This window comes from Carettochelys insculpta, chromosome 3, assembly GCF_033958435.1.
Source record: "Carettochelys insculpta isolate YL-2023 chromosome 3, ASM3395843v1, whole genome shotgun sequence".
NCBI classification, from domain to species: domain Eukaryota; kingdom Metazoa; phylum Chordata; order Testudines; family Carettochelyidae; genus Carettochelys; species Carettochelys insculpta.
In genome coordinates this window covers 6,405,795-6,420,658 of record NC_134139.1, presented here as the reverse complement: position 1 = coordinate 6,420,658, position 14,864 = coordinate 6,405,795, and the positions used below count along the sequence as shown (strand labels likewise).

Sequence of the window (14,864 nt, the reverse complement as noted above, 5' to 3'; positions counted from 1 at the left end):
CCAGGTTTCATGATTGGCTTTCTGCTACAAGACAGCAGCTCCACACTACAATTTGAATACATCAGTTAACTGATATGTTTGTGAACACTTCCCATTTTCTAATAAATGCTTTAAAACATACAAATGACTGAAACAAAATGAAATTGATTAAAGATTGGGAAAAAAGCCCACTCATGGACTCTGAAGTTTTTATCTTTACCACAATCTAACAGGTTTTTTTTTTAATAGTAAAATGTGTTTGGGTAAAACAGTGGAATTTGAGTCATCATGTCCAAATGATTACAGTGCAAAAGCTAGATTCTTCTGTGGCTCTGCAGGCTTCTGGTCCCCATGGCAACTAAACCTTATATATTGTACTCCACTCAGCTGGAGTACTAAGTACTGGGAGGCTTTTGTGTCTGATGAGATTTCTTCCACAACCATCTAGCAACAGACCCTAGTGCTTCCTCCTGACTCTTTTCTAATTGAGATGCAAATTAATCTGTGTGGCTGATTACACTTCCCTTAAAGCTACTGATAAGTGCAGCTGTAACCAGAGTTTACAGACTTTCCAACAAGTGACTTCAGCTGCCATTATTTGCATGAGGCTGCCAGGACTTTACAGCCAACTATCTCAGAGAGGTAGATCACTTCCCCTGAGGCAGTACAAGCATTTTATTCACTGCATGTTGTTTAAATTTAAAGTGAAAGCAAACTTTTCTATTTGAAATAAATGTTTTACAATTGTTATATTGTCCCCAAAATTATTCTATTGTTTGTACCATACTTCTGATGCCACCATCACTTTCTATAATGCAATTTTTTAGTATATTCCCAAATCCAAATAATAAACAAATTTCTGAAGACTCTTAATTGATTTTGTTGCTGCTCTCAGAATTCCTTTAGATTTGTCAATATTTTTCAGCTACTGAGATGGGCAGAATTAATTGGAGTATTCCAGAGGGGCAGCTGTGTTAGTCTGTATCATCACAAATAACAAGCAGTCCATAGTACCTTAGAGACTAACACACATATATTAGGTCATGGGCTTTTATCGGCAGAAACCACTTCTTCAGTTGAAAAATGTAGTACAAAAAAAAGAATCCAGTCTTTACATAACAGGGGAAGGGGAGTGTTATCTGTGGCTAGTAGGACCAGTTGAAGAAAATTAAGTAAAATGTGTCCCACTCCTGAGAATATCAAAAGGTGAGGAAATCTTTGTAATGCATAAGATAGTTCAGACCTCCGTTCTAAACTCAATTTGCCAATCTGGTACATTTACATTAGGCCTGAACAGAGATCTCAACTATTGTATGCATTACAAAGGCAATTCCTCCACCTTTGATATTCGCTTGCTTCATTAGCTAGTCCTACTATCAACAGGTAATTTTTCCCCCACTCTCCTCTGACCCGTCAGATATAAATCCTGGGTTTTATTTTTCTACTCCATTTTTCAGTGCAAGTGGATCTCATCCATGAAAGCTCATGAACCAATACATTTGTTAGTCTATATGATACTACAGGACTACTTGTTATTTCTGGAGTATTTCAGGTATGGTCTCAGCAGAGATGAACTGAAAGAGGACCTGTACAGTATTTAGTTTCCATGGGTAGAGACGGGCCAAAGAAGGTGGTGCTGGGTCATCAACCCATGCCAGCCCCTGCTCAGCTGGGACTGTCTCCTCCTTGCATCCTAGGAAACCTGCTTGCCTCCCAAGTCCTATCCTGGAGTAGATGAAGGCTAGCTGGTGAGGGCATGGAGAAGAGGACAGGATTAAGCAAGGAGGAATGGGTATAGAAGAGCAGTGAGTGATGGGATGCAGCCTCAGGGTAAGATGTAGAAAGTGGGGAGATTTTGCTCTCATTCTGTAGCATCTATTTTTCAAAAATTAGAAAGTTGGCAGTCTTAGCTCTGGAACAACACTCTGTTGACACACACATACCCTAAAGTTGCAACTGTTTGGGTGTCATCCCTAGTGCAAAGTGCGTAATTTGCTGCCCAATCTCAATCTAAACTCTTTCAGCATGACTGCTTTCTGGGTTTACCCTTTCCACTGAATATTTTTAATTATTTCACTCCCTATTTCTTAAATTGTGTCCTTCCAAGTTGAATTTTGTTATTTCCTATCTTACTAAAATTCTTTTGAATCATCTCCTTTTCCTTATTTAAATTTGTAATACTGGAAGTTTTTATTATCTGAATGTTATATTAATACAGTAAAGGCCCTTTCTTTTTGTTAATTTAAAAAACTGAATCCCAAACAATTAATGATCTTAGGGCCTAATTCTGCAACTCATGCCAAGTAGCACTTACTCATGACAGCAGTCCCATTAAGTGCGACTGGTTACTCAGCATGCAGCAGCATTGTAAAAATCAGGCCATAAACAAGGACATAAATAACAGTGGGCATAAAGTACAGCACATACCAGACGTTGTCCCTGCAACTCAGCATATCTCTGTTTATCATTATAATTTGGTTACCATCCTTCAGCTCATTTCCAGTCTATACAGCATTGTTCACACCAAGGACAATCTCATTAAATGCTGAGAGCAAAATTTCCCCAAACACCCAGAAAAGCTTCAATTAATAACTATACAGTGTTCAAATACTAAACATATTTTGTAATTGTATCAAAATGTAAATAAATATATCTGGAACAACATGTTCCTTAGTAACTCATGATCATATTGCTCATGGTTCTATTAACCTGTAGATGCTTAGAAAGTTTTTCTCAATATTTTTTTCTATTATTTCACTGGGGTTTGGAGGAATCGCTGGGACATAATTATCAAGACGATTATTTTTCAAAGAAAAGAGGACAGTGATCTTCTCAGATCTCTTAACTCAATTACTACCTTATTCAAATACTTCTGTTTCAAAATACAGGGTGTTGTTCAAGAAACATGTTTAGTTTACGATCAAACACAAATTTTCTTCTTAACATAGTCACTTTCAAAACCCTGAGTTGGATATCACCAAAATATACATATGAAAACTATGGGAAGGGGCTACCAATGCATACAGTCTACTCCTTCTTGGCAATTGCCTGATAATGTGTCACCCTCCTATTTATGAGTTCGTTTATGGCTGACCAGCCTGATTCTGAAGCTGTGGGTCTTATCACAGAAGGGGTGGTTGTTGGTAGCTGTTCTAGGGGCAAGGAGCAGTTTTTGCCACTCTTGTCTTTTTCTCCACTTCTCCTTGTCTGCTCCTTCAGGGCTATGGGAGAAGGAGCCATGTTGTCATCCGTGTACTGGACATCCATGATCAAGGACATGGCAGTCTTGCTTTTATTCCTTTGGTCTCCACACCTGGAAAACCGTCCTGTTTATTCTATAGACAATTTGCACACCATCTGGAAACTTGTCATCAGTGAGGTGAAGAATCATAGCAATGAAGATGCACAACTGTGCTGGGGCAATGGCGCAGCCTTGTTTGACTCCCATTTTGACCTCAAAGGGGTCACTTTGGGATCCGATGTTGCTCAATACGGTGGCAGTCATGTTGTCGTGAAGCAGCCTCAAGATGCTGATTAATTTTGAGGGGCGGCCAATCTTTAGGAGGATGGGCTACAGGGCGTAAGATTGGCTGAGTTGAACGCTTTGGTCAGGTCAGTGAAACTCAGGTATAAGACTTGGTTTTGTTCATGACAAATATATGCATACAAAGCTTTTCATTATATTATTAATTGCTGAAGTTTTTCTCTGTTGTATTTTATGAACATACGGATGCATAGAAAATTATAATGTGTATATGAGCCTTTTGACCTTATCCTGTCAATTCCATTCCATTCCTTTTCTATTTTCTAACAACTGTCTGACAGATTGCTGCATCCCACAGGCTGAAGCCAAGGAGTTGTCTTCTCATCCCATGAAAGATACTCAGATCCCTAGAATGTTCTGTACTATCTTGCTTTCCATCACCAGCAATTACCGACTTCAACGAATTCTCTCTGGCAGGGGTCTGCAACAAAATGTTCTGTTCCTTTAAGTCAATTGCCAAACCTTTACTTTGTGTTTGAAGTGGAATCTTTATTCTCTCCCACATCCAATAAGATTCCACTTCAAACACAGAGGTAGGTAATGTAGTGGGTAGGAAGGGGAAAAGCTGGAGTAGTGTGGCAAGTCCTAAGCAATTTATTCTCTCCTACTCCCCATAAAATTTGCTTAGGACTTGCCACACTACCCCAGCTTCTCCACCTCCTACTCACTACGTTACATTAGCTGTTGTGAGGTCCAGCTGCCTCTTCATCAGGCTCCAATATTTCAGCTTTCTATATGTAGCATTATCACATGCACTGTACAATTTGAATAATAGAATTCTAGGGCTGGAAGGGACCTCAGGAGGTCATCTAGTCCAGTCCCCTGCCCAAAGCACGATCAACCCCAACTAAATTATCCCAGCCAGGACCATGTCAAGCTGGGACTTAAAGTGCCAAAGTGCACACATGTAAAGTAATGATGCAGCCACACCTTCCAATGTTCCCAGAAGGGAACAGTCATACCTAATCTGTGTGTGTGTTGCATTCAAGTATAGAGAGACAGAGGTCTGGCAAAAGTTGGGTCACAGCAGGCCAGAGGAAAAAAAAATGCACATGGAGAGGGAAGAGCCTCGGGAGAGATGAAGTCATGCTCATATCGCTTAACGTTAGGTGGATGGAGTAGTGACAATGAAGGAAATGGAGACTTGTTTATGGGGTAGTGTTGGCTTAAGAGGAACCATAAAATTGTTGTTTGGGAGAAACAGCTGAGTGATACAGTGCCTTCTGAAATCCAAGTTACTTATCCCTAGCATTCTTGTATGGATATAGTCATAAAATACAAGTTTTTTCTTGACACTCAGACTCTACACTATTGTCCTCAAATGCCCTCACGTACACAAGATTAGATACATACATGTATGCTAGAGTACTAGAGATTAGTCAAGTGAGTCTCATAAGGAAACTATCAGACTCAAACATTTTCTTTAAAAAAATCCAAGCTTCTGTGTGCACACAAACATTTATATCGCTACCCATGCAACAGGTTCCGACACACATGCAGAAATAATTGGTATGTATTTTAACATGTATACAGTGCTCTGAAGGTAAAAAAAATGCTACAATATTTATACTTGTTTTGTATTATTGTTACTAAGTGAGAGCGCTCAGCTTAGGGCTTGTCTACACTACCACCTTCCTTCGAAGGAAGGATGGTAGTTAGGGTGTTGGGAGTTTACAAATGCTTAACCTGAGTATTGTAACCATAGCAAGTGGCAAACTTCCACTTTTTAGCACTTCTGACATTAAACTATCTCCACTGATTGCCCACCAGGTGGAAAAATGCAGATGGCAGTTGAGCTGGTCCTAACCACTGAGAAAGAGCAGTGACCACTACATAAAGGCTCTTACTTAGTATGCTGAGGGAGTTACTATAAGAAATCTAGATGGGACAAAGGGCAAGGATGAACATTACATAAAATCTTCTGTTTTCCTACTATGTCACAGGTAATTTTTTTTCCCTTAAGAGGTAATGGCATCTTTTTCACTCATATAATCTCTGTTACTATGTTCAGGTTACCAGCAATACTACACTGATTGTTTTATTGTAGACACAGCTTCACACATCTGCTCATACAGTCAAGGTTACAGACAGAAGGAACTACTTTGACAGAAGTACTTAGCTGAATTACCCACTCATGACACAAAAGTGAAAAAGGTAGTGAGTTCTGAATCTGCTTTTAAGTACTGCCATAATTTTATAACTAAGGCCCTGCCTGTGCAACTCAAACCACTTTACCTAGTTTAAATGGAAGAGAAAAAACAAAGAAGGTAGTAAAATGTTAGTTTCTTATGCAAATATCAGTTTCTGAAGCTTCCATAAACACAATGAATCCAATTAAGCTCTCTTCCAAAAATTGCTATTTCTCATATAGTCTTAGCAGCTAGAGAAAATGAATTTAAAGTGTACAAATATCTGATAAGCTAACAAAGCTATCTTTCCTTCATCACAAACATTGAGCATTCCAGTTGTTTTGGCTCAGGAAAAAAAAATCAATAGAAGCACCCTCATTTCATAATTTAAAAACCCTCAAATGAAAAGCCTTCAGACTAAACTGAAATGAGTGCTGATCCATAGAAACATACAGGCTGTTAGCACAGTGGTTAATGAAGCATACTAGAATCATTTTATAACATTAGTGGCATTAAGAGAAAAGAAAACCAGAATGTTGAGTAATGAGTGATTTTATGTGATTAGCTAGCATATAATGCAAGAATAATATTTCACACTACACAATTCTACAGTAGTGAAAGATGCCTTTCAGTTACCTATAACTACTGCTGGAAGAATGTGTTCTCAAAACTTAAAGATGCAATGTGGGTAAAACGAAAAATGCAGAGAAAGACTAAGAAATATCCAGACCTTTGGCCCAGTGCTATTTTATTGATCTGAAGGTACCCAAAAACAACTGTGGAATTACTTTCACTGTTACAGTATGGGAGTCAATGTTCCCTCTAATTTTTAACACCCTAGGGCAGAATATATTTTATTATGTGCATCCAGGCATGTGCAGATGTCCACCATCAATAGAAACACATGCTGCCCACTGTGGGTGGCTGTGCGAACTCTGCTACTCATCTGGGTGACACTTGAATCTCTCCTGGGTGCCCGCCCAAGCGCTCAGCTTACAGGAAGCAGTGATGGGAGCAGAATTGGGCTTCTTTTGTAATATTAAGCTAATATAAACAATTTTCACTGTGCTACAGAAATTTGTAAATAGTCCCATCTTAAAGTTTAAAGGACCATTACATCTACCGGCATACCTGTTGATTTTGTAAGTAACAGGAAAGTCCAAAAATGCTGGTGAGGAGCATTCTTGTATTGCTATCCTTTCTTTCAAAAACATACCATATCAGATTAAAGCTCAACAAGAATGAATCTAAGAACATGCTGAAGGATGTGCTGGCATTTTCCTGATGCTCAGTTCTTAGCATAAAGCTCAAATGAAGAGATCTCATTGGCACTTACCTCTGGTAGGAGAGTATTTGTACTTATGAGTCCTACATATTCATTGCATAAAATGCCTAGAAGGAAAGGATACAAGCTCTGGTATAGGGGTATGAGAGATTTCACAGCTCTGCTGGCATTGATGCACGTGGCACATATAAGGCTTGGCAGTAATTTTGCAGTCACTATTGCTCCATCAAAGAGGGGACCAAAAAATGGCACCTGCAAAATAAAAAATAAAAATTATGGTATTTTCAGATACAACATTCTCCAGTCTTACATTGCTGGTATCATCTGGGGAAGGGTCAAGATCTTCCAAAGTCATATATGGAACCTAAGTGACTTTCAAAAGGACTAGGATACCTAACTTCCCTTTATGCCTTGCAAATCTATTCTGAGGATATTGTATTAAATCCTGCAATACACAAATACGGATCAATAACAACTTGAAGGGAAAATTACAAAAATTAAAAATATCTGACCCATTTTCTCTTTACAATGAGTCTGCTCCAAGATTTCTGACAGAAACAAAATAAGCATGATCTGGCATTGCACTTGCACTTAAATATTTGTATACCTAAAGTTCTGACAACGGATATACTTCACAGGCCAAACAACCAGTTCCTATCTCTCTTGGAGACCAGAAATGCTAATAGAGAGACTTTCAAAGTCTGAGTGCAGACCTAAAAACTGATCAACTAGTTCCCGTTGCATGTGTGTTAATAATGGAGCTTCTCTTCTATCCCATCACTGCAGTGAAAATCAGAAGAAAGGTAGGACAATGAATATGAAACAAAATTCATAGTTTTGGTAAATAATGGACAGCAGGTTTCTTGTCATGGATTTTCCACTGCAGATTGTAGTTTTTGCTGGAGCAAAGCTATAACTTAAATTGTAGCAGAGATTCAAGATAAGACCAGAAAAAAAATGATGGCAACTACGAGTATCTGCATATATATCTAAAAGTAGCATTAACTTACAATGTGAAAATAACTTGGACTTATCACAATTGCGTTAGATGGTGGTTCTTCTGGCATGAGCCATGGGGACTGCTTTACCACCTTTATTTCAAATAACTATCTTAGTGACTACAAAATGCAGCTGGTATTTCTAAATAATTTTGAAATCGCTGTTACCTCATTTCAAAATTGGTAAACATTCTATGAGGAATAGCACCTATTTTGAAATCGGAATTGTTAAGACAAGGAATAGAGTCTATTTTGAAATAAGCCATAGTGCGTCCAATCGCTCTATTTGGAAATAGGCTCTACGTGTGTTGATGCTGCATTTCAAAATGTCTGTGTGATATTTTGAAATGCAGTTTGTGTGTAGTGGCATTATTTCAAAATAAGCCATTCCAGAACCACTCTTCTGGAATAGCTTATTTCAAAATAAGGCTGCTGCGTAGACATACACAGAGAGCCCCAAGAGAGTTTTGTGTACAAATGAATGGAGACATACATATCGGGAGAAGGTGATGGACCCACAGGCCCACTGTTGTAGAGCATCTGAGTTCTGTAAAGCTTAGAAACATTAAGTCTGCAAAGTCTGATGTGATGATTTTTAATTAGTCAAGACTAGGGCTGTTTAAAGTGATTTATAATAATGTAACGAAAACACATTCTAAAAAAGCCTATGAGAATTGAATTATATACCAGCGCTCAGTAACTAAATAGACAACACAAATTCAGACAAGATCACCCAGCTAATCAAGCCTGACTGAGCCCCTATTCTCACCATTCAGATACTACTGTGGTAACTTCTCCACAGAAACAGACAGCATTAGATATAACTCAATACATGTAAAATAGATATATTTTGTGGGTATGCTGAACTCTATATAGCTGACCACAGCACACCTAACATAGAAACAAATAGTTTTATAAACATTTTAAGACTTATGTATAACCACATAGTTCATCTGTGAACTTGAAGGTGTCAATGTGCTTCTGGCAGATATTACCTTACGATATTCAAGCTAGAAACTTATATTTGGCTCCATCCCCAGCACAGCCTCATTTGATGAGGGTTATAAAGGGAAAGAATTAGCTGGCCCAAGAAGGTTATTAGCTTCTTGGCAAAGGGGCAGAAACAGTAAAAGCATATCAAAAACCCCATCTTAAAATCAGTATTTCACAGATACCTCCGGGGAAAATGCTACCAGGCTTGCAATATTACACCAGTTTGAACTGTGACATCTCTCATTGGCTTAAAATCACCAAGGAACCAATCATATGAAGCAGGCAGACAACCAGCAGCATGCTGTCAGTACCCCTGAACATCACAGGTAAATGCCAGAATAAGCTCAAGACACGAAGAAGCCCAAATGATTTGTGAAGTGGGAAAATATGGATAAACACACACAAATAAGAGGAATGAGGATGGCTAAAAGAAACATGAAAAATCTTAAGATTATTAAAAACTTATAATACTGACTTTTAGAATAAATAAACCATGAACTAATTTATCCACCACAAAAATCAAAATGAAAAACAAACTAAACAGGAGCTAATAGTTATCAAAATTTAATCTATGGATTTTTTCCATCTGTACTGGGGCTTATCACATAAATAAATACCCTCTATTATTCTTCTGCAACCGCTTTGTGGGTGACTGTGACAGTCATTCAATAAATGGACAAAAGGAATAATATAAATCCCCTGCATCCAGGGATTCCCTGTAATTAGAAGTGGCAATGAATCACAGAAGAAATTTGGTTTTAATATAACATCTGCAAATGACAGCTGTCTTTTCGCACAGTTCTTGTTAATGCCATTCCTTTACTTAACATAATTACTAAAACAAAACAAATACAAAATATTTCCATAATTTGACTAATTTTTAGCACACATAGTTTAACATTTAGAGCCATCATCTTTTTCCATATGTAAGTTTTAACAGATTCCCAAGTAGAAAAACCTAAACAAAACAATTTATGCCTCAGAACTTCTGGAAGATTAAGTTTTCTGCTGACTATTTTTTTAAATGAAGAATTGCACAACCGAAATATTTGTGAATATAAATTCATTTGCAAATCCTCCGAACAGAAAAACATTTTTAGAAGTATTGAGACAGGGATCAGAGAGTCAACCTGTTAATTTTGTATGCCAGGTGTGAACAGTGAAAGCATATGTTTATAAACACCAGAGGCAGGTCTCACATATATTTTCAATTTATTTGGAATTATTTGGAATATTTGGTGAGTTAAGCACCTACATGCACAGAAATGGATATGTATATCAATGTCAAATGAGTTAAGTTTACAGAGGTTTCACTATCCACATAAACAAAAAAAACTAATAATATAAGCACTGAAATTATAAAATGAAAAATATTGTTTTTGACTACCATCATTGACTGAAAGATCTTAATACTAGCATTTTAAAGAAATTTATTAGAATTTTGGAAATGTAGTGGATAACATTATGCAATGTTACTAAATTTATTGGGATATTTTCTGAAATTCAATAGATAATCTTTAACAAATGTTCAAAAATGTTTCCAAACTGAGCCACACAATCACAAATCTATTTCATTATATCCCTAAAGACAGAAAAAGTTTTACTTTTTCCATTCACAACTGTGTTTTCTTAGCTTTTAAGAGCAGTATGCCATTAAATCACATTTTGAAATCATGTAAAATGTTTTTCTGAACAATATGAAATTTAGAAGGAAAGCAGAATTCTGAAAACTGGAAACATTCTTACTTCGTGGCACAGAAGAGATGTTATTATTGTTACTTGTGTAATTCTAAAATAGTCATAGGCATTTATGGATAAATGTGAGGATGAAACCCTGCCCTGAATAGCTTACAAAGTGAAGACCCAATCCTTCTGACATATAAAGTAAACTGCTGATTTAACGGACTTTGGAAATAATGGATGCTGTCCGCCAGACCCTACCTCCCTTAAATAATTGCTGATGACTCACCAGAGCTGCTGGAGCTTCCAGAGCAACTGGGGGGGCCAGGGCCAGAGGAGCAAAGAGCACAAAGAGCCCACTGCCAAGCTCTCTCTCCCAAGCCTACTGTATTCCTCCATGGTCTTGGACAGAGCGCTCCCTAGCGTGCCTTGCAAGATGCCTCCAGTCCTACAGATTCGGATTTAACAGACTTTCGGCATTTATGGACATCCCCCACACCAGTCCATTCAATCGAGGGTTTACTGTACAAGTAATATTACTTATTTGGAGTATAAATCTACTCATCTGCATATGTGTTGCAACAGGATAGGTCCCATACCACATGATATGCAAGAAATGATACAGTGGGAAGGAAGAAAGGAATACGGTACAATTTTGAAGTTAAGTCTTCTAAGCTCCATGACTTTGCATGGATTACTTTTATGTGAATACCTTTTAGTTCATCAGGTGGAAGGTGGACAGGTGGCCTATGGTTTAGAGGCTTCTTTACAGAACCATGTTTTCAGTAGGATGTTCAACAAAATAGGATGATAGGCAAATTTTGGACTAGGTCAAGGGAAGTTCTAGACAACGGTTTTTATGTAAATTATCTAGTTCCTGGGTTTATAAAATTTTAAATACAATAATGAGAAGATGACAGGTGCTGTCAATGAGTATACAGAAACACCCTTTGAACACACACCTCTTTTTCAATGCAGTATGGACTCAGAGAAAGTGAGCAGAGGGAGGTACAGAACTGACTTTGCATAACAGTTTATTAAAGTCAAATATTCAGAATACCAAATGTGTAACATGGCATTGGAGCATCCTGAGTTGAGCCCCTGTGTTATCTCACTGTGTCATCAAGACTGAGGAGTTTCTTGGTGAAGAAGACAGGGTCATACTGTAGAATGCGGAGTTAACCACATTATTATTATTGATTGCTATAAGTATGTCTGGTACTTCCAAAAGTGTATTAAATCTGTAATGTAAAGAGCTTCTAGTTTAAAGTTCCAATTCTCTGAATTGCTTAAAATGCTTAATTCCATCTGAATTTAGTGGATGTTTAGGATATTCAGTACATTTCAGGACTTGTATATAAATCCCCAATTGTGGAATCTCATTTTATGGGCATATTAGCTACATAAGAAATATACAACTGGACCATAGAAACCACGTGAACAAAAATATTAGAATTATCAATTCCTATACACTCTCAAAGCCCATGCTGAGGCCCATTAAAATCAATGGGACTACATGCAGTCATAAGCTTTCACCCATGTGGATCTTTGCCCTAATGAGGGAGTTTGGTTGAATAAGTAAATGGAATATATATATTTGTTCAGTACATTATGTAAGTTGATATTACTCGAGAGAGAAAACAAGATTACCTTCTGAAGAATCTTGAGTGTCACAGTAATGAAAAATAAATGTAGCACTAGAAACATATTATACTCAGATAAAAATTACAGCTGTGGAGAGAAGCATACACTTTCATTGACCACTACAAATTGTAAATTAAGTTATTCATGAAACACGAAAATTAATATTCTCCACATAGCAAACACCTGCTTCATTACAATTACTAAGAAAAAAGGGCTTTTTTTTTGTGCACACTAAAAGAAGGCAAGGTTAAATAAACCTTTTGAGTATAAATACTTCAGTTCTATAGTAAGCAGCACTAGTTAAAAGACTGGGGAATGGGTAAATTATTGTACCAAATGGCTGAGAATTAATCTCTGATGACTAGCTGCAATCTAACGAGGCATCTGTGTCCCAGGGAACCCACAGTATGTCCCTGGCGGTATGTGTAGTGTGTAGAGTCTGCATGGCATTCTTTGTCTTCTTTTGCAGGCAGCTTTTCGTCTCATTGTTTAGAATATCCTCATGCATCTGTGACGCGTGGAATGCATTCATACTAACAGACTTACTATTGTTTTCTCTCAGAAGCTTTGTTGAGCAAAGACTGCATCGCAGTTCCTGATAATTATATTGCTTAATTAATCAAGACAAAAAAAATTTGCAAATCACTGCCTGGTTGCCAAGCAGGGAGATAAAAATGAAAACAATACAAGCTGAAGCAATATAACAAAAGTAACAGCTATCTGATCAGAAATTCTTATATAATGAAGCGATTAATGCTAAATCGGTTAATGTTAACATTGCTCCAGGTGTCTCTACTTAGATGCAAACAAAAAGGCTAACATTATGTATAGAAAAGGCCAAATGTTGCCATGGATTCTGTAACCTGATAGAGAGGACAGCCTTTTCATTTGATTAGGGAATGCAATTTAAATACCAGGGACTGAAGCCAAACAACAGACATTTCTCTCTGCAAGCCTCTTTCATTCACCCTGGGGTCAGTAGCTGGTGAACAAAAGGTCAGCCACACTTGCCCTGGAAATGTCTGGATTAATTTTATTACATTGTAATGGTTTGTACTTTAAATGTAGGGATAACACTAAATTTCTAGTTGGCTATTATTCTTTATACCTTTGTGTATATTTGAATAACGTGTAAAAGACGCAGCTTTTCTTGCATTAATGTGCACTATTTTCAAACCAGCTTGTAATACTAAATTCTAAATTTTTTATGAAACTCTCATGGCATGATTCTGTTGGCTATGCTATTGCATAATACTTCAGCACGCTAAGGTGTCATTTTCACTCCTTTTACGTTCCCAACAAATGAATTGCAGACTTTTATATATAACAGAAATAAAGTTATAATTTAAAAAGTTGAAAATTCTAACACTTATTTTTGTAAATGTACATTGACAACTTACTAATTTTTAAACTGTACAGCTCTTGTATCTTTAACAGTTCTGAAAGATGTACCATACTCAACTTGAAAATTGTGCTACTGAATTTATGTATCATTTCTCTACTTGGCTGTACTCCAAGACAAATATAACTCTTTATGTATGATGGAGATGATACTGTGAACTACAATTACTGTTATAAAATAAATTTTGCATTAAAAAATTAACATATCAAATATATTAGAAACACAAGTTTACACATACATGATGTGTGCATTTAAAACATAGAAATCTTTGTGTGCGCAACTTTTTAGACACAGGCTGATTTTGCTTTGAGATTTTACCGCACAATTACAAGGAATAAAAAATTACACTATTTTAAATTGTTGATTAAATGGAAGAGAAATTAAAATCAATCTTACAAACAACACAAATTGTTTGATATTTCACAATAAAACAAGGATGCTGAATGAGAGGAATGACTATTTTTAAATCATCCCACAGAGTCAGATTACTGCAGAGGTCTCAAACACTGGTTCAGGGTACATACAGTACCATCTGCACAGCAATAGCTAAGCATGGTAGGGTGAATTAATGACAAGTGAAAGCCTTGACTCTAAATTCCCTTGATTTTATTCGTTTAAATAATGTTTTCCCATTGTTTTAAGCATCCTCTTTTATTGGTTCATTTCCTACAGTTTAGACTTTTGAAAGGTTGCCCCAAATGTTATGCATTACTGTAATATCAGTATGTTCTTCATTTTATATCAAGCTATTTAAATCTTTACTTTCATTACATTCTCAGAATAAGACAGTTTTCCTTAAGCTACACAAGAATTGTTGGCCATTTGAACAAGGTTTATGATGGAACCACTAGAGTAGTGAAAACATACCTCTGGTTTCTTCATTATTTCTACAAAAAACATGTGATTCTTCATTGGATAAATAATAATTAAAACATCTCCAAAATCTGTTGGTATAATACCCCTGCGGTAGTTCCTGGTGTGCTCAGACCAGACGATGTGAACCTCATCATTTCCCAAGTGACGAAGCTGCAACGGCAAATTGGCTCTTTATTAATCAGAGTGATAACAACAGTTTATGAGGGGTCATGGCTTACAAATTGAATCACAATACTTGACAGTAGAAATATTTCATTACAGAAAAAGCTAAAATATTGTTTTTCTGTGCTTGTTGGAATTAAAAGCACCTAAATAACTTCTAATTCAAAACATA

At 36.8% G+C, this 14,864-nt stretch overlaps 1 protein-coding gene across 3 annotated transcripts in view; it reads right to left on the bottom strand.

Annotated features, from left to right (window-relative positions):
- Positions 1 to 14,864, bottom strand: part of RALGAPA2 (Ral GTPase activating protein catalytic subunit alpha 2) — a 377,942-nt gene that overhangs the window by 103,146 nt on the left and 259,932 nt on the right. For all 3 annotated transcript variants that reach the window (XM_074989296.1, XM_074989298.1, XM_074989297.1), the window contains 2 exons: positions 14,522 to 14,680; positions 7,062 to 7,189 (listed from right to left, as the gene is read on the bottom strand). In XM_074989296.1, the coding sequence (XP_074845397.1) occupies positions 7,062 to 7,189; positions 14,522 to 14,680 (287 nt within the window). The remainder of the gene's footprint in view (positions 1 to 7,061; positions 7,190 to 14,521; positions 14,681 to 14,864) is intronic.